The sequence below is a fragment of the Cricetulus griseus genome (genome assembly GCF_003668045.3).
Source record: "Cricetulus griseus strain 17A/GY chromosome 1 unlocalized genomic scaffold, alternate assembly CriGri-PICRH-1.0 chr1_1, whole genome shotgun sequence".
Lineage (NCBI taxonomy): Eukaryota > Metazoa > Chordata > Mammalia > Rodentia > Cricetidae > Cricetulus > Cricetulus griseus.
In genome coordinates this window covers 107,704,062-107,722,598 of record NW_023276807.1, presented here as the reverse complement: position 1 = coordinate 107,722,598, position 18,537 = coordinate 107,704,062, and the positions used below count along the sequence as shown (strand labels likewise).

The 18,537-nt window shown below is 42.1% G+C and overlaps 1 protein-coding gene across 1 annotated transcript in view; it reads left to right on the top strand.

Moving 5' to 3' along the window:
• Clnk (cytokine dependent hematopoietic cell linker) overlaps nt 1-18,537 on the top strand; it is a 90,847-nt gene that overhangs the window by 36,872 nt on the left and 35,438 nt on the right. Inside the window, exons 8-11 of the mRNA XM_027386715.2 lie at nt 7,473-7,498; nt 7,712-7,731; nt 9,384-9,494; nt 18,404-18,431. Of these exons, the coding sequence (XP_027242516.2) occupies nt 7,473-7,498; nt 7,712-7,731; nt 9,384-9,494; nt 18,404-18,431 (185 nt within the window). The remainder of the gene's footprint in view (nt 1-7,472; nt 7,499-7,711; nt 7,732-9,383; nt 9,495-18,403; nt 18,432-18,537) is intronic.

The window sequence follows — 18,537 nt, the reverse complement described above, 5'->3', positions numbered from 1 at the left end:
ATTGGCAAAGAAATTGATTGTGAAAACTCATATTCTGTCCTACATCATCTGAGAAAGGTGTTGTTTCAAAACATATGGATTGCATTCAAATAAGTCATTTCTATAAGCACATGCCCTGGAAAAGAAAATCACAAGAGAGGAATCTAATTTTAAAATGTTGATTAATGAATATGAAAATGGGCTTTAGAGCTTGAGGCAAAACAACTCAATTTGAAGACAGAAGCACAGGTACAAGCCTGAGAGGAAGTAATCAATTCCATAGATGCTAGAAGCACAAACTAAGGGCAGCTGGAGAAATGCAGTTGGATTGTATCTATTATGGGTCTCATCATTTTCCTGTCTCATCATTTTCCCCTGGCCCCATTGCCACTTATGATGTCCAGTGGAAAGATGCCAGTCCTGTGATTTACAGACCCCAATAACTGAAGCCCACCAATGTCACTATTTGTACGCTTAATGCTGAATCCCAAACTGTCTTTAATAAGGAAGTGTAGAACTACAGGTCCCAATAGGAGATTATAATGAGCACAAAGTAAGGTAATTTAAGAAAGTTTACTTATAGAGGAACTATTTACAGAGGTGTGCCGGGCATAGGGAAAGAGCCAAGAATCCTGGTGTAGATCCAGGGCTGACATGATCAGGGGCTGGAGGATCCCCACCCTAGGCCCAGAGAGATGGAGAGGAACTACTGAAAGCCACAGGGGCAAAGCTGTGGTGGGGAGACCTCCTCGGGAGGGAGTTGTGTTAGTGTCTCATTCCTATAACAAAAAATCTCTGAGAAAGAACTTCAAAGGAGCAGAAGTCGCTTTTGCTCACAGTTTCAGAGATCTTGAGCCATACATAGCTGGGTGACTCCTGCTTTGGAGCAGGGGTGAGACAGAGCATCCAGTGGACAGAGTATGTTAGAGAAAAATCTCATGATCTGAGGATGGCTTGGGAAGCAAGGAGAAAAGAATGGACCAGAGTACCAATATACCCTACAAAGGCAGGCCCTTAATGATCTAACTTCCTCCCCTAACTCCTCTCTCCTTCCCAGGGTTCCCAGAACTCCCCAATAGTGTTACAGGCTAACAAAAGACTACCCATAAGCATTTGGTGGACATTTAACATAGAAAGGATATAAACCATGATGGGAATGATTTTTTTCATCAGATTGAGCAGTTACAGTTTCATATAAATGTATGTCTCCTGTCATTTTTCCTCCAATCATTACCTGGAAAGCATCAAATTTCTAGACCTTATCTTCCCTGAAGGTGGAGAGGGTTTTTTTGTTTTGTTTTGTTTTGTTTTGTTTTGTTTTTCCACTCCTGGGAATGGCCAAAAGTTTTATTTGGAGGTAAAACAGTTACTGTACAAACTGTGTGTGATGAACCACCAACAATAAGCACAGATCCAGAGGACACCTCATTCCAAGAAGAGCTGTAACTTTCCAATAGACACAGCTTAGCTTCCTGGGAGAGGCAAAGCTGAGAACACCAGCAGCTCAAATGTACATCTCTTCGCCTGGGATGCAAACTAAGCTCAAACTCTAAACCAATTTTCTTTGAAGTGACACGAATACTCTACTCAGGAATCACTTTATAAAGACATACAATAAACCATCCAAGAAAAAGAATTACACTCAGGCGGCTGAACGAGTAAATCCAGAAATACAAGCATGGCTGGTTGAAAGCAACAAACCAGATTCTACTCGGTACCTCCAGAGGGATCATGTGAATTCAGATACTGAAGAAATCAGAGGTCACTTTGGAGTTAATCTGGCTCAAGGCCCTGGTGGCCTGTGCTGAGGTGCAGGTCGGGGTCAGCCAGTAAGTAATCATAGCACGCAGTGTTCACCAGACGCAGATGTTCTCTGGGTCTAAGGACATTGGCCAGTGTTGGCAGTCAGGCTCCTGTTCTGAAAGCCAAACTGTTCAGTCCAAGGGGAGAACAGGTGGGTGATACTGCCCCCTAGCAGCTGCAGGTGGCAACACAGGACACGGTGGAACTGCATGCACATGCTTAAAAATAATAAACCTTAGCTCTCAGATGGGTAAGAGAGAAATGAAAGACTGACTCATGTTTGTATTGGATTTAAATTTATTTCAGATATAATCTGCGGTCCAAAACCAACACAGGTATTGGTTCCATGCTGGATTCAAAACCGATGCTTTAAAGTAACCCTCACTCTTTAAAGGGGCTTTAAGAGATCTTAAGCTAGCAAATAAATGGTTTTAGTTATGGCACTTTCACACACATGGGTCACTATAGTTGGTTCTAATTATTCCCCTTCTCCAAGCCCCTTTCCTCCTAATCCAGGCAGAGAATGGATTTCTGAAAGAGAGGGAGCGTCCACATTGATGACACCAGCTGTGCCAGGAGGGCTCTACTTCCAAACTCACTGTGTGCCAAGTTTCTGCATGCCACAGAGCCATACAAGACCAGTGGAGTCCAGTGTGTTGAGTTCTGTACTAGGAGTTGAAGTAACTAAGAAAATCACACTAATTCCCACTGGGAGAAGCCATGTGTCTCCCAGGAAAGACTCAGGAGCAAGTGGCATGGAACTGGGATGTGGGACAATGAACTTGGGGAAGGAAATCCGCATTTTTGATGCCTAGAATCCACAGTGTGGCTAGCTATACAGTGGCTGTTGGGACAGATGGTCCTGCATTCAAATTCTGACTGTACTCCTCTCCTCTAGAAGACCTAAAAGTAACTCGGGAACCAACAATACTACATGACAAGGCATTTGAGGAAGGCTTCAGAGGAAACAACCAATGGGAAAGCCACATCACAGTGATGATGAGGACCCTCGGTGCTGATCTGCACTAGCCATCCTGATCCCTGACTCCTTATTCCATTCCCTGACTCCTTCTTCAGGCTAAAACCATCTCCTATCTAGCTAGTTTGGTTTTTAGCAGGCAAGTAGATCTGTTGTGGATGAATTGATGAAAAAGTGAGTCAGAGTCCTCAGTCACAGAGAACACAGTTCATGACTTATCATTTCCCCACAGCAAACATGTGACACAATGCTGGACATGTGGAAAATATTTGTGGGATTCCTTCTATGACTTAGCCCATGATAACAGTGTATAGATAAACATCATCACCCTGACTAGTGTCACAGAACCACCCAGGGATGATCCAGTACCTCATAGTCTCATTAGGTGGGGACCAGCAAAGTGGCAACTCAAGAGGCTCTGGTAACTTCCTGCCCCATTTCTGTCTGTGCTTTCAAATTCAGCTGCACCTTGCTCCTTCACTGGAACCTCACATCTCAGCTGTGGAAACAGAAGTACCTGTTCTCTAGCATTTTGTGAATCCACAACACCACTGCCTGGTTTTTGTCCATCACTTTACCCTGCCTGCCCACTCTTCATCCAAGACAGCAGGAAATACCTCCCTCCAGGGTTGGGCTGGAAGAATTGTTCCATCCCACCTTCTTCACTGGTCCCAATGTGAAAGCTATTGAAACATGCATTCCTAAACGTGGTACCTTCTGATTTTATCCAAGGGAATGTAAGGGCCAGTAGGTCCCTGCAACACCCTTGGCTTTGCCTAACATGATCCCTTCCCACTGCTTCCCCAAGGATGGCTTCAGCAATTTATTACTGCAATTAATTTCTGAAGGTTATGATGGACTTGAAGATGCTTTTCCAGCAGGTCCTGCCAAGTGGACATTACTAGCCACTGGGATTATTTAAGACGCTTTTCTGGACTCCTCTGTAATTAATCATCAAGACACAAAATGTCAATGGTCATAACAGTCTTAGACACAATAAATTTTGTAACTGGATCCAAGTTTTATCTAATTTTCTTCAAAGCCCATTTCTGTAATTATAGAACATCACATGGATGCTCTATTTCTGGGAATGTTTGCATGCATACACTTCAGGAGTAACTAGTACAGCTTGCACTCAGCACAAATAGAATGGAAGCTTACATCAGTGGTTGTCAACCTCCTAATGATTCTACCCTTTAATACAGTTCCTAATGTTGTGGTGACTCCCAACCATAAAGTTATTTCATTGCTACTTCATAACTGTAATTGTGCTACTGTTATGAATTGTAATATAAATATCTGATATGCAGATTATGAAACATGTGGCCCCTGTGAATGGGTTGTTAAACCCCAAAAGGATCAAGACCTTTGATTGATTGAAAACCACTGGCTTAAGTGAAAACTAAATAATATTTTATTTATTCTTAAATTTTAAGTCACCAAGTCCAGTAAGTTACAGGCTTACACTCAACTCATGTGACTTCACAAGTCCCATCTGTGGCCACTTGGCTTTGTGTCTTCTATTAAGAGATAAAGTCTCGGCTCCTATGAGTCTTGTTTTCTCATTTTTTTAAAAAATCACAGATAAGTATAGAAGAAGCCCAGAGAGGCCAATCAATTTGTGTCAAGTTGCTCAGCTCCTTGATAATAACAGCAAAACTCAATCACAAACCTTGGCAAATGCCAAACAGTCAGGTATCCGAAGGAGAAAATTCAAACACATATGCAAATGAGGTCACTATATGTGTTACTGAAGGATATATAGCATACACTTGTAAAGTAACAGTGAGAGATAAAATATCCCTTATCCCAAATTCACAGGGCCAGTTGTTTTTTTGTTTCATTGTTTTAAAGGACTTATGTAGCCCAGAGGCCCGTGCACTCATTCTTCAACCCTAGCTGGCCTTGAACTTAAGGTCCTCCTGCCTCCATTTCCTGAGTGCTGGAATTACAGGCATGTACTACCACACCCAGATCTGACTGGCTTTTGCCAATCTCTTGCATCCACAGCTAAATCACAGCTCCCAGGGTATAACGACGTGGGACATTTCTTAGTTAAGCTGAAAATTTCTAGACATCTGTTTCCTTAGGCACACTCCTCAGAACACAATGCCTACAAGCATTATACAACTATAAGTAGGGCATGCTCAATTAACACTTTCTATAAAACTTCCTTAAGTTCGGACAAATGGCAAACAATAAGTCCTCTGATTCTGCAACATTTCCCTTCAAGGAAATACTTCCAGAATGCCAGTCTTCAAGTACAAAAGAGCATGGAATTGGAAGAGATGTCATTTCATAGCATGGGAAATAACCTCAATGGGACTTGTAAAGCACACTCACAGGAAGCGATGTCTTGGTGTTCCTTATCTTTGTTTTGATATGACTTAACTGTACCATTCTAAGAGCTATTTTTAACAATGTCTATATTTAACAGCCAGCTTACAAAATCCTTGCCCATTTAACAACCAGGTCTTACAGTGTAGTCCAAGCCACTCCTGCACATCTCAAATAGACCTCTAAAGCCTCCCACCCCCACCCCCACCCCACCCTAAGAAGCAGGGATTCAACTTCACAAAATGTTGTGTGTGTCGTTAGATTCTTCAGGGTTTGACCCTAAAATAGTCCAGTACGGGTCCAATAGCATCCACATCTGTGGTCTGCTCTCTTCCTAATCACCTCACCAGAAACAAGACCCCCCAGCTAGTGATGGGAGACCTAAACACTGAAAAGGGCAGGACCAGTCTCTTGGCAGATAATGCTGGTTACAGCACTGGCCACCAGAGGGCAGACATGTGAGTCACCGCCCAGTGAAAAGCCTGGGCTTGAAGGGGAAAATCCTCTAGGTAGTCCTCTGGTTTGACTGACAGGAAACTCTTCCCCAGCATTGGAGAACATCCTTGGGCTTTGTCAGGAGGGTAACCAAACATTCCCTCTCCAATCTCCCATTGCACAGTAGAAACCAAGTGTGCATTAGAAACTATGCCTCCATGTTTTTATTAAATAATAATTTTTAAAAACAGGAAACATGCCTTGACATGCTCAACTTCATTTATCTCACATATACATGCTGGGGAAGTACAAGAAATCACCCATTACTCAGTCCAGGAGTTTGTTTCATTACTACTGACAGAGCCTACAGTGAGTAACAGGAGTCAAGGCCAGGCTGGAGGTGTGGTTAGGTAAGTAGAATGCTGGCTTAGCATGACCTAAGGTCCTCAGCTTGATCTGTGCCCTGCTAAAAACAAATTTTAAAGGTCAGTCTGAAAAAAAAATCCACTCTAAATCTTATCTTTTGTCATTATTGCAAATACCTGACCTGTTAGCTCTATATTAAACAACCTCCCCACCCCCCATGAAAAACAAAGAATTTTGCTGGATTTTAGCCACAAAAGCTGACAGCTATGTGATGAGTTACTTCACTTATGTGGTCCTGTTTGCTTACCCTTAAGGTCACCCAGACCACTTACCTTGTGAAATGTTGATATCTAAACCAGTAGTGTGGAGAGGCCCCTGGCATGGATGGTTTGTCAGCATACATGCCTGCTCTGGGTGACAGAGTGTAAGGGTGTCCAGGCCTTTTGTTTCTATGCCACATAGGGCAAAGACAATATCACTGTCTAGAGCTGCACAGGAGCCCTGTGTTCAACCTGAAGCTCATGGCTTGTGAGCACAAACTTACATTTACATTGCATAACACTGCAACACAACAAGCTATCCAGAACCACAAGCCACCCAAGGCCACAAATTGGATATATGTGGTTTGTTGCTATTGTTGATAGAATTACTACTAAAATTTTAAGGGAGGGGAGAGAATACTAAACAATGCTGGAGAAAGTCCAGCATTTTAATAGAGAAACAGGATACACACACCAGGTGTCAGAAAGATGCAAGCATGAACACCCCATCCAAAGTGGCATCACAAGGTGTGGGGCAGTGCCCACTGCCGGTGAGAAGCCAAGCTGGCACAATCATGTGGGAAAACTATAATATTTCCTCTAGAATGTAAAATTAGAACAGCCTGTGACTCAGGAACCCCACTTGTAGTATCCACCAAGGGCACTGAAATTAGGATCTTGAAGAGCTGTCTCCCCTCCAAGTCCCTGAAGCATTGTTCACAAAGCAAACCATGAGAGAAATCTGTCTGTACACAGCAGCCTTGGTGAAGAAATGGTATACATATATAGAATGGATTTTATTCAACCCCACAAGAAGGAAAGCCTACCATTTATGACCATGGGGATAAGCTTGGAAGACATTATGCTGGGTGAAACAAGACACACTCAGATGAAACTCTGCATGCTGTCACTTTGATGGTCTGAAACAACGAAACTCATGGTATCAGGAAGTGCAAGGTGGTTTTCAGGAGCAATGGGATGGATAGTGAAAGGATGATGTTCTGGAGTCCTTGAGAGTCATGGCACTCACAGTGACATCTGCTTCCTATGATTTTCTAGCTTGTGGGATATTGAATTTCCCTACATCTCAGACTTTTCCTTTCCATTAGCAAGGGTGAGAATGTAATAAGATCCCCAAACTAAAGTGTTCAGCATTATGCTGGGCAACTGGTGAGATCCCAGTAAGTATCATTAAGCAATGTCATCAATCTTATTACATATAAGTGTAATAAGTGGCTTCCATAGAAGCATATGTAAGAGTATTTGATGGTATTTTCCACGGGGTTCACTGTTTTTTCCATCTTATATTTTAGGAGCCAGGTACTCAGAGGTGAACAAGGTAAGTGAAAAAAATATCAAAATGTACTTGCTACACTATAAAGGCACAGACATGTGGGCACTGGGAAATGCAGCTTAAATGTCACTTGAGCAGTATGCCCTGGGGCTTCAGCCATTGTTTTTTTCATTTCCATTTGTAGAACAAAAACATTCTTAACCACTGGCCCTGCCCAACAACAATGGATTTAACTCCCTGTTCTCTTTCCTTTTGCAGATTCCTGTACCGCCGCCTCGGTAAGACATTTAAAATCACATTTATGGGACTGGAATGATGCTTCAGACATTAAGAGAACTGGCTGCTCTTGCAGAGGAACCAGGTTCGATTTCCAACACCCACATGGTGGCTCACAACCACCTGTAACTCCAGTTCCAGGGGATCTGATGCCTCCGTCGGCACTGCATACACACGATGCACAGACAACACACAGTCAAAACACTTGTACATATTAAGTATTTTTAATGTAAATTTCTTGCCATAAACATAAATGATTTGTGCCAGTTCCTGCAAAAGAGAAGCACAAACATTTGGCCTTGGAGAAGCTGGACTGTGAACAACATCCAGGAGCCTCCATTCATTCACATCATTAGACATCCTGTCTGCTGTCAGCACACCTCCTCCATTTATCTTTCTTTCTTAGCATTGATGTTTGAAACAAGTCAGTTCCGTTTTTTACATTTGCTTATTTGTGGTGGGCAGTGTGAACATGGGGAGGTCAGAGGACAACGTATGGGAGTTGACTGTCTATTTCCACCCTGTGGGTCCTGGGAATCAAACATAGGTCTTCTGTGACTACAAGTACCTTTACCGGCTAAGCCATCTTACCAGCCCAAGATCAAGCTGGCCAAGTATGCATGTAGCAGGCAGACAATGTTAAACAACCTAATAATAGCCCAAACCTTCTGATTACTCTGAAGTTATCATTTGGGGGATGAAGTCCATCCCCCAAATCCATTTCTAGCAAGTGTCTCTACACTTGCTGTTCTTTCTTCCCAGAATCTTGCTCCGTAAATACCAACATTGCATGCTCTTTTCTTTAGGGAAAAATCAGACAGAACATGTTGTAGACACATCTAGCTGCCCACACTCACAAGATCAAGAGAGATCCAACATATAAATCAACCAGAAATTTGAATTTTTATAAATAAATTGACTCAATTTAATTTAAGGACTTACAATATGCTCACATCAGTCCATATGCTTATATATCACATATATTAATGTTGATTATTGCTCTATTCATACACACACAGAGGTGAGAGCTGCAGACTGGGCCACTGGGGCTCTGAGTGGGTTAGTGAATGCCTTTGCTCTTCTTGGGTCAATGTGTCCCTCAGCCAAGCATGTCAATCACTTTGCCCCTCACTCTTTCCTTGCATGGAGCAGGGCTTTCTAAGCCAACGACTATATCTATTTTGTTTTCTTTTGCATCCCTAGTAGACACAAAACCACATAATACACTTTGTGAATGAGCACAAAAATGGCTGGAGAGAATGGGTGAAACAGGCTCTTATTGACTTGCAAACATTTTCATGATTCTTGGGGTGTTTTTGAAACTCGGGTCATCTAATGTAGAATAAGCAAGAGGTAATTATTCTCTTTCCTCTAGGCCTCCTATAGTCCATATGGGTGGCATATTGAAAAGCATATAACACTTGTAGGAAATTGTTGAACACACTACGGAATGCCAAGCATCAGAACATTATTACTCTGGAAGAGAGAGGATGCTAAGACTTGAAGATGCCCAGATGATCCATAAAGCATTCTTCACACTTGAGCTTCAAACCCATAGCAGAGGAGGGTAGGAGCAGGCCAGAGTGAACTCACTGTCTGAGAAAGGCATGGCTACAAACCTGCTCAACCCTTAACCATGTGACTCTTCCCACAGGCCTGTCATCACCCTCCCCAAAAAGTATCAGCCCTTACCTCCAGCACCACCAGAGATCAGTGCACACTTCCCTCTGAGACATGCCTTTCCAGAAGTCCAGAGGGGGCTCAGGTAAGACACTTGTCACTGTTGTGGTAAAATGATCAATAGAAGTGGTAGCTATCGGGGAAGAAATGAGAGATGAGCGAAACCAAACAGATCCCCTCTCTGAATTCCACACCACTGTGGGGGGTCAAGGGAGGGCAGGGGGAACTATACCTAGAGGGAAAAAATAGACTTAGAAACATGTGTTTGACTCTTCACAGAAAACACAGATGTGTGCAAAAAGATAAGTCACTGACAGAACTGTTCTCTTAAGACCTGAACTGGTCATCTCAGAAAATAGGAAATGCCAGGAGGAAAGCAGGACTCTGAAAAAAAGCAGGATAGGGGGTCTAGAAAACTCCAGGACATTCCCCTTGCCAACTTCCAGACACATAGCCCAGAGGACATACTCAAGCTTAAACAACCTTCTGCCAAAAACAGATTTGTCAGCCTTCCACCAGCAAGGGGAGTATAGCAGCTGATGCTAATCACAAATGTGTAGGGAATGTTCTTTCAAGATAATGGATTTCCAAAATCGCTGATTTTGGAAGGGGGGATGGAGTGTGCCTCCCCCTTCTTCTGGGTCAGGATAATTGAGGATTTCTCATAGAAATCTTGGGTGAGCAGACCGCTGATGCAGGGGCATAACTAGGTATGATGGTGCCTTGGGAATACTAAAATTCAAGTACATTTTGAGATACTGTGAAAAACAGTCCTGTATCTGGTTCTGATATCGATAATAGATGACTACAATTCTGATTCTCCCCCTTATCCTCAACTGTCCCCTTGTCTTTTTCTTTTTTTTTTTCTTTAGAGACCCCTACAAACACCTCAGAGATGCACCTTCTCTTTCTGGACAGTCCTCTCCATCTATCCTTGTGTCCCTTAGCCTAGCCCCTGGGAAAGAACATAGACCTGAACTGTAACTCCCAAATCCATGGTAGAGATTCTGCTTCTGATGACCTGGCACTGTTTTGTATAAGCTTGGGGAGTGAGAGTCTGGCTGGAGGAAGTGGGGTGCTGGCATGCAGGCATTGAAGGTTACAAGTTTCAGCAGCTATTCTCAACTGTAGGTGACTTTATCCTTGCCCTGGATGAGGACAGTCTGTGATATCTGGAGAAACTTGGAGTTGGGATCACTTGGAAGAGAGGCAGGGAAACTGATAGCAGAGCCCATCACAAATGGCAATGGATCATGCCTTAGTATGTCCAGGAACATACTTTGTAGACCTTCCCTAAGGCCAAGGATAGATAATAGAAGAGTGCTATGTTGCCTCCCACATACCCCACGGGCTAATGTGAGAATTGGCTCCCAAGAAGTGTTCAATAGCACAGATTAAAGTTATGGGTGTGAGTCCCAACATGGAATAGATTTTAGTTTAATTTGTCTGACCTTGGCCTTCTCTCTTCCTATTGTATACCAAGATTCTAGCCAGGCTCATCCACTCTTAAAGGAGAGATTAACCTGTTTCAGGGTCCACATTTCTTGGCACAGTGCCTGACATGGATAGTGTTGACTAAGTAATGAGTTTAGAAGTTGCAGCAGCTTCCAAAGACACCCATTATATTACTTTTCTGTTGCTGTGATGAAACATCAGGACCAAAAAGACTTTTTTTCAACTGTTTTATTTTTTGTGATTATAATATTATTATATCAGTTGTCATTTCCCCTTTCCCTTTCCTCCCTCCAAACCCTCTCATGTGTCACTGAATGATCTTTCAAATGCATGACTTATTTTTCTATTTCCAGATTTCCCTCAGTTTGTGTTTTCTTTATTGTCTCTATTTCAGTTTTCAGGTCTTGAACTGTTTCCTTCAGCTGTTTAATTGTATTTCCTTGGCTTTCCTTGATTTCTTGCATCTTTTGTCTTTTCTTCCATTTCCTTGAAGGATTTCCTCATTTCCTCTCTTAGGGTCCCTATCATCTGCATGAAGTTGTTTTTAAGGTTTCTCTCTTCTGCTTCATCTGTGTTGGGATGTTCAGGTCTTGCTGGTGTAGAGTCCCTAGACTCTGGTGGCATCATATTGGTTTCTCTGTTGTTGGATGTGTTCTTATATTGTCGTCTTCCCATCTCTTCTTCCAGTGGTGCAGGTGGTATCTCTTCCTTTCCTGGTGTGTATGGGTCCAAGGTTCTCTTCCAGTGGGTTCAAGAGGGTCTGATACTCTGATGGGTCTCAAGGTGGATGCAGGCAGGTCTGGGGCACTCACTGTCCAGGTGAGTGGGAACAGGACTAGCACAGAGATGTCAGCAGACTCAGGGTTGCTTGGTCCTCAGGGGCTGAGTGGACCTGCCTCGCATGACTTATTTTTATTAAGTGTTGTTACATTCATATGTGCATATGTATATAAAATATAACCTGCTGAGTCTGTATAACATTACTTGTATGTGCATTTTTCTGGGCTGACCATTTGGTTTTGGATAACCAATTGCTGTGATCTTCCCTGAGCAATGCTATTTCTCCCACTCTCAGAATTTCTTAGTTTCCTATAGTTCTTTAAGTATGGTTGAAGCCACATGACTGCCCCCTCCACTTTGTCATATCTATTGTTGTTCTTATTCAAATTATGCTTAGAAAGTCATGATGGTGGGACTTTATGGGTGTAACTTCTGATATTCCTAGGAAACACAATCTCACAGCAAACTCCCTGATTCTCTGGCTCTTAGTCTTTCTATCCCCTCTTCCTCAATGTTCCCTGAGCTTTACATGAGGGATATTTTTCTTTTTCTTTTTCTTTTTTTTTTTAATGTATTCACTGGGACTGGGCTCCACAACTCTGCATTGGTTATGATTTTCTGTAATGGTCTCTGTCTGTTGCAATGAAATGTTTCCTTGGTAAAGGGTGAGAACTATACATATTTGTGGGCATAAGGACAAATGTTTGGAATGCAATTAGGGATTATGCTGATTTAGTAAAAAGCAGTAGCAGGTTTTCCTCGAAAATCTATTACTACACTAGCCCTGGGTAGTTAACTAGGTTTCTAGTGTCAGATATGACATATCTGTTGTTTAGTGAGTCTTAAGTCCAATTATACAAGATATGTGCACCATCACTGCACCCTTAGGGTTATTATGTTTGGTGGTCATTGATGTGGCTCACAGGTATCATAGATGGGGAGGACCATTGGTTGTTTCCCTTTTGGAAGCTTGCATGGTGCCTTCTGATACCAAGAAAACTAGTCCTCAGAGACTAGTTCATATCAGTTCCAGCTTAAGAGCCTCTGGGCTCTGCATCTAAAGTGCGTGGTGTCTTCAGCAATAGGAAATTCCCTTCCACCTCTGAGGGCTAACCAAGGCAACAGCCTGTAATATTGTGGGAGCTTCTTGAACATCCCTGGCCAACAACGCAAAAGACAGTTTTCATACCTGGTGTTGGGGTTTTTATTAGATGGTTGTTGGCTCTTGGAGGGAGCATTGTCATCCCAGAATTTCATTTAAACTATATATGAATTTTTATATGCTGACTTGCATGCATTATAGGTATCTTGGGGTAGACAGTAGTAATCCTTATTACTTTTTCAGATGTCCTGACTGTTGTTTTACCTTTATCCCTCCTCCCTGCTCTTGTTCCCAATGTCTGGGATAGTGCCCTTGATTTCTACAGCTGGGCCTATCAGTCTCTGTGCTGAGGGGCATTGGTCACATTTTAACATATTGGATTACTTCATCAAGAGTTTCCTGGGGGCTATAGAGATGGATTAACAGTTAAGAGCTCATACCTAACAGCTTGCACTGTTTTTGTATGGGATCCAAGTTCTTTTCCCAGCTCTACATGGTGGCTCACAATCACCTGTAACTCCAGTTCCAGAGAACCTGATGTCATCTTCTGGCATCTGGGGGCTTCCTGCACTCATGTGATGCATGTAAATTCATGAGGCAAAATACTCATACATAAAAAATTTAATCATCTATTTTTTAAAAAGGAATATTCTGAGTGGAAAATTTAATGTTTCCAGTTCTGACATTGTCACTTTATTAGGTCCTGTGTTTATTCCTTGAATTTCTGGGGTCATTACTTCATCATTTCTAGATGTGATAAGAACTGGGCAAGATCTTTCCATCCAAATAGCGCCAAAGAACAATTACATGTGATCTCATTGGCTACTCCCAGCAGAGCTGAAAAGGACTGTTTTCCAAGGCTGAGGAGAACAGGTGCCCAGGCCAGCAGATGGCACAGAGTGTCAGTAAATGTTACATCAATGAATCACTGCGGTTCAGAAAGTAAACCAGGTGGGAGCCTTGATGAGTGCACACAGGCAAAGTCCCAGAGGAGACTGGGGACATGGCCATGAACCAGAGGATTTTACTACAGGAAAAGAGAAGTGCCCTCAAATTCAATTCCATTCAGGCCCTCATGAATAGCCAGACTGATGATTCAGGTCACAGTGAAGTTACTGCTGTGTAAACAGAGCCCTGAAGCTCTGAGCATCAGGGGGGACTACACAGAAGGCTGTGCCTCTCTTTCTAGAAGCTTCTCTGTAAGGCACTTGGGTAAGTTGCCCAAAAGCGGATGCTGTGAGTTCAGCTCCCAGGGTATAAATTGCAGGCCTCCACCATTCTCTTTGCTCACACTGGATGGTTGGTGTGGTCCCAGCTATTGTCTTTCAGGACCCATTTGTCTCTACCAGCTCTGCCACTTTCTCTTTACAGCTAAGTCTTGACTTCACAAACAAGGCTAGGTGGAAGCACTTCAGTGAAGGATGATGTCATGTAGGTCTCCTGTCAACAACCAAACACTAGAGGAGAATTTGGCATTGTGAAGGACAATGGCTGGATATTTTCAACAATTAATGCTACGAAACTGACGATATCCACACACATTTTTTTCTCAACTTGTTTTTTTCCAATTAAAATAATTTTTCTCAGAAGAGCGACTTATATCCCAACCATAAAAAACTACAACACAGCTTTTCAAACTAAAACTTTGAACCCCATGAAATTTCTTTTTGTTACAAAGATAGCACATGTTGAATAGGCATTTGGGACTTTGCAATCCATATAGGCAGTCCCTCCAGTTGACATAACCTTAAAGAAAACTCAAAGGGTAGTAACTTTATGGTATGGATTCTCTGATATTTTCATTCAGTTGTCCACACACAAAATAGCATCTTCCTGAGTATTAATCTACGTTTTTTGTGATCTAACTGCTCTGGGGATTGAACCAGGTCTTTGCACATGCCAAGAAAGCAACTGTGTGTCACCAGTCCCTTGTGGAGGCTTCTGTGTATATATTCAGACACACCATGTGGAAGCAGCATTACTGTGTCCCATAATACTGAAGGCACAGAAATACAGAGCTTGTTGTACCACCATGTGTCATTCAAGCTTCAGTGAACACAGTGACATAATTTAAATGAAGTAGCTCATATTTAGGACATGAAACGCTTAGGTGACTGGCTGGGGCTTTCCCTTTTTCCCCAACCACACTGGGATGACATCTGTTCAAGGAATCCAGTTCACCAAAAAGTATGCTATGATAATTTGGAAAGTAAAAGATATCTTTATGAATATCAAAAAAGCATGGCCCTTTTAAACAAAGTAAGTGTGGGTTTCAGAGATATACCAATTCATATTTATAAATGGAAACTAAAGACATAAAGGGGTAAATTGTTATTATCACCATCATTAATATTATATGTATTTTATTATATGTACATATTATGAATATTGTTGTAATATGTATTATTATTATAGCTTTATAATGGCATTGCCATCAGGAAAAACTAGGTGGAAAAGACTCAGCATCTCTCTGAATGTCAAACCACATTGGGCATCCTATATCGATCTCAGAATAGATTGAAATCAAATGTAACCATCACAGTGACCACAGACATGAAGCATTGTCTTAATCTAAACAGATTCATGTATTTTTTTTTCAGTAGAACTTTTAACAACCCTTTTTTTTACTGTCTAAATTTGGGGCTCAGAGGGGAAATTTAGTTTATCAAGGGTGGCAGAGCCTGTAGATGACACAGCAAGGATTCTAGTCCAACCCATTCAAAACTAAGCCAAAAACTAAACAATGCTAAAGAAAGTCCACGTTTGCAGAAAATAGCAGTATCTTTAAAGTTATACTAAGCACCTGTTAGATCAAAGGGACAAATGTTAGAACTTTCCCCATGTAGTTTGCAGCGATTTTTAATTGACCAGCTCTGGCAGCTAGAGCATGAGCAAGTATGTGTCCAGATACAGTGCACCACCTGCTCCACACAGAAAGGATTTAGAGAGAGTGCTGAAGTTCAGTTTGTTAACATGAAAGATTCCAAAGCTGACCCATCCTGGAGCCCCATTCAACTTGTGAGGTGCATCAGGGATTTACACACTGAGGGCTTTATCTAACGGGACAGCCACTCCACCTGTCCTACAAATATAAATGAAATGCAAGAGAGTGTACGGAATCTCAGAGAGCGAGATTTGCTTACACACTTAGTGAAATTCACTTAAATATTTGAAAGGCCTTTGTAAACTGAATGTATTTGATTTTTGAATACTGCTCATGCTGACCATGCAGGTTCAAATCCTAGCAAACCAAACTTCCCTTCACCCTTTCTGTAGATTTAATAAAGTCAATATGTAAATTTAGAAAAATTCAGGACCTCTCATAGTTCACACTCTTCACAGAGCTGAATGCCATGAGTACTGTAACTTAAAACCACAATTCTAAAATCACCTCTACAATTTTAAGATGTATTTTTCTTTTACTGTGTGTGCGAGCGCTCACGTGCAATCACTTGCATTCAGATTCCTGCAGAAGCCAGAAGAGAGCATCAGATGAGAACCCCTGGAACTGGAGTTACAGGCAGCTGTGAGCCACCCAATGCTTTCAAGTGCTGGGGACCCAACTTGAGAGCAGCAAACACTTTTAACTACTGTGCAGTCTCTCCAGCCTGAGCTTCTACATTTAAAAAAAAATCATTATACGAGGCTACATAAATCCATTTGCATGCAAGTATATAATGTACTTTGCACACATCATTAAATTAAGCTAGGCCAACAGTGTCTTTGACACACCAGAATCTCAATCATTGAAAACACTGAAGTTAGCCTCATTGTAATCATAAAATAAAAAGTATGATATCAGTTCTATTTCATTATTTCCACTCATCTCTTGTTTTTAATTTGTGCCTATCCCACAGGGACTGGATAAAACATTAAGACTGAGGAAGCCTTTTTTAGACTGGGTCTGTGTAGCCCAGGCTGGTCTTGAACTCCTATGCTTCCTGCTTTTGTCACCTCAGTACTGGGATTCCAGGCAAGAACTACCATGCCTGGTTTATGTGGCACTGGGGAGCTAACACTCTAGCAATCGCTTGACCCACCCACTAAGTGGCCTCAGTGGTTACTGCTTTCATAGTTGACTAGTATGGATAATGTAGCTATGAACTCCTGTATGCAAGTGTTTGTATATGATTTTAATTCTTTTGGACATAACCCAAGCACACCATTTTTCAAAGTGAGGGAGTGGCTTAAACTTGAGATCAGCAGGTAAGGTCAGTCTGGCTGCCTGATCCAGCCCAACTCCAAAGCTTCTTACTGGGATTGGCAATGCCATCTAAAACTCTGAGCACTCTCTTCTTTTCACTCCCACAACCAGATAGGTGTGGGACAATACACCCTCACCCCACTTCCTCCCTGGCTTGCTCACCAATCTGACCAATGGATATCACAGATTCATATCTTCATCTCTAGTGGTTCTTCTAATTCATGAGGTTCAACCCTCCAAGATAAATGCTCTTGCTGCCATTCTGTGAGAACAAATTAAAGTTAGAGGTTTGAAGCCCCACTCAATTTGTGAGATACATCTGTGATATATACAACATTGACGGCTTTATCTAACAGGACAGCCACGCCACCTGTCCTACAAATATAAATGAAGTCAAGCAAAGGAGAGTTTAGAATCTTAGAGAACAAGATTTGCTTACACACTCAATGAAATCCACTTAAATATTTTAAATGCCTTTGTAAAATGAACATACTTGATTTTCAAGGACTGCTCATGCTGACCATGGAGGTTCAAATCCCAGCAAAGACTCCTCATGCTCAGGAGATAAAGTGCTTGCAGCACAGCATGAGGATCTGAGTTCAAATCCCCTGCACCCACATACAAAGCCTGTTGTGTCAGCAGATAGGTCTATAACCCAGAACTGGGGAGAGGAGAGAGACAAGCAAATTATCCCTCACAGGATGGCCAACCTGGAAGAAGACAAGGTAAGAAAAGAGTAATGGAGGAAGACACCAGTGCCAAGCTCTGGCCTCCACATGTGCAAGTACACATACACACACACACACACACACACACACACACACACACACACACACACACACAAATGAGTACTGAAGGCTTGTTCGCATATTATATGCTGGATGTTTGCTCTGCAACTCATCCAATAACCACACAGTCAACTCATCCAATAGTTACACAGTCAGGCGCCCGTATTGAGTTCCCTCCTTCCCATTCATTTTCACAGCCTTTCTTCTGTCTCATTCTTTCTCCATCACCTGCATTCTTTCCCTGATCTCCCTGGGATCTCGGTGCCCCTGACAGCTTTGCATTTAAAACTTCCTTTCTCAAAGTGAAAAGCTGAGAGCTTGCTAAGCAGAGGTCCAGTGAGCTAATGATACCTGGCATGGAAGCTCAGGCATCAGACAGAACAGGGGGTGACTCAAACCCCCCTAAAGTAAGAAATGAATATATTCATGTGCCTCCACTCACTAGTTTCCACTGGCTTAGCGCTTCTCTGTTCCCCTAGAAAATTAAAAGAAAATGGGATGGTTTAGCTTTACAAGACAATGATGGATTCACACTGGACTATGGGCTGTTAATTTGGCCATGAAAATGTAATCAAAGGTTTATAAGGTTCAGAATGATTTTATCTTGCTCATAATAAATTACCTTTTATTTAACACCTTTCTTTTTTTATTTTTTTTTCTTGCAGGCAGATCAGCTCAAAAGACTTCAGTGAGGTAAGTAACTTTTGTCTAACAAAGGGGGAATTTTGTGCATTATCTCTGTAAGAAGCAAGATTTTGATCACTGCAGGCAGCAGGGAGCACAGGGGGCTGTCTCCTTT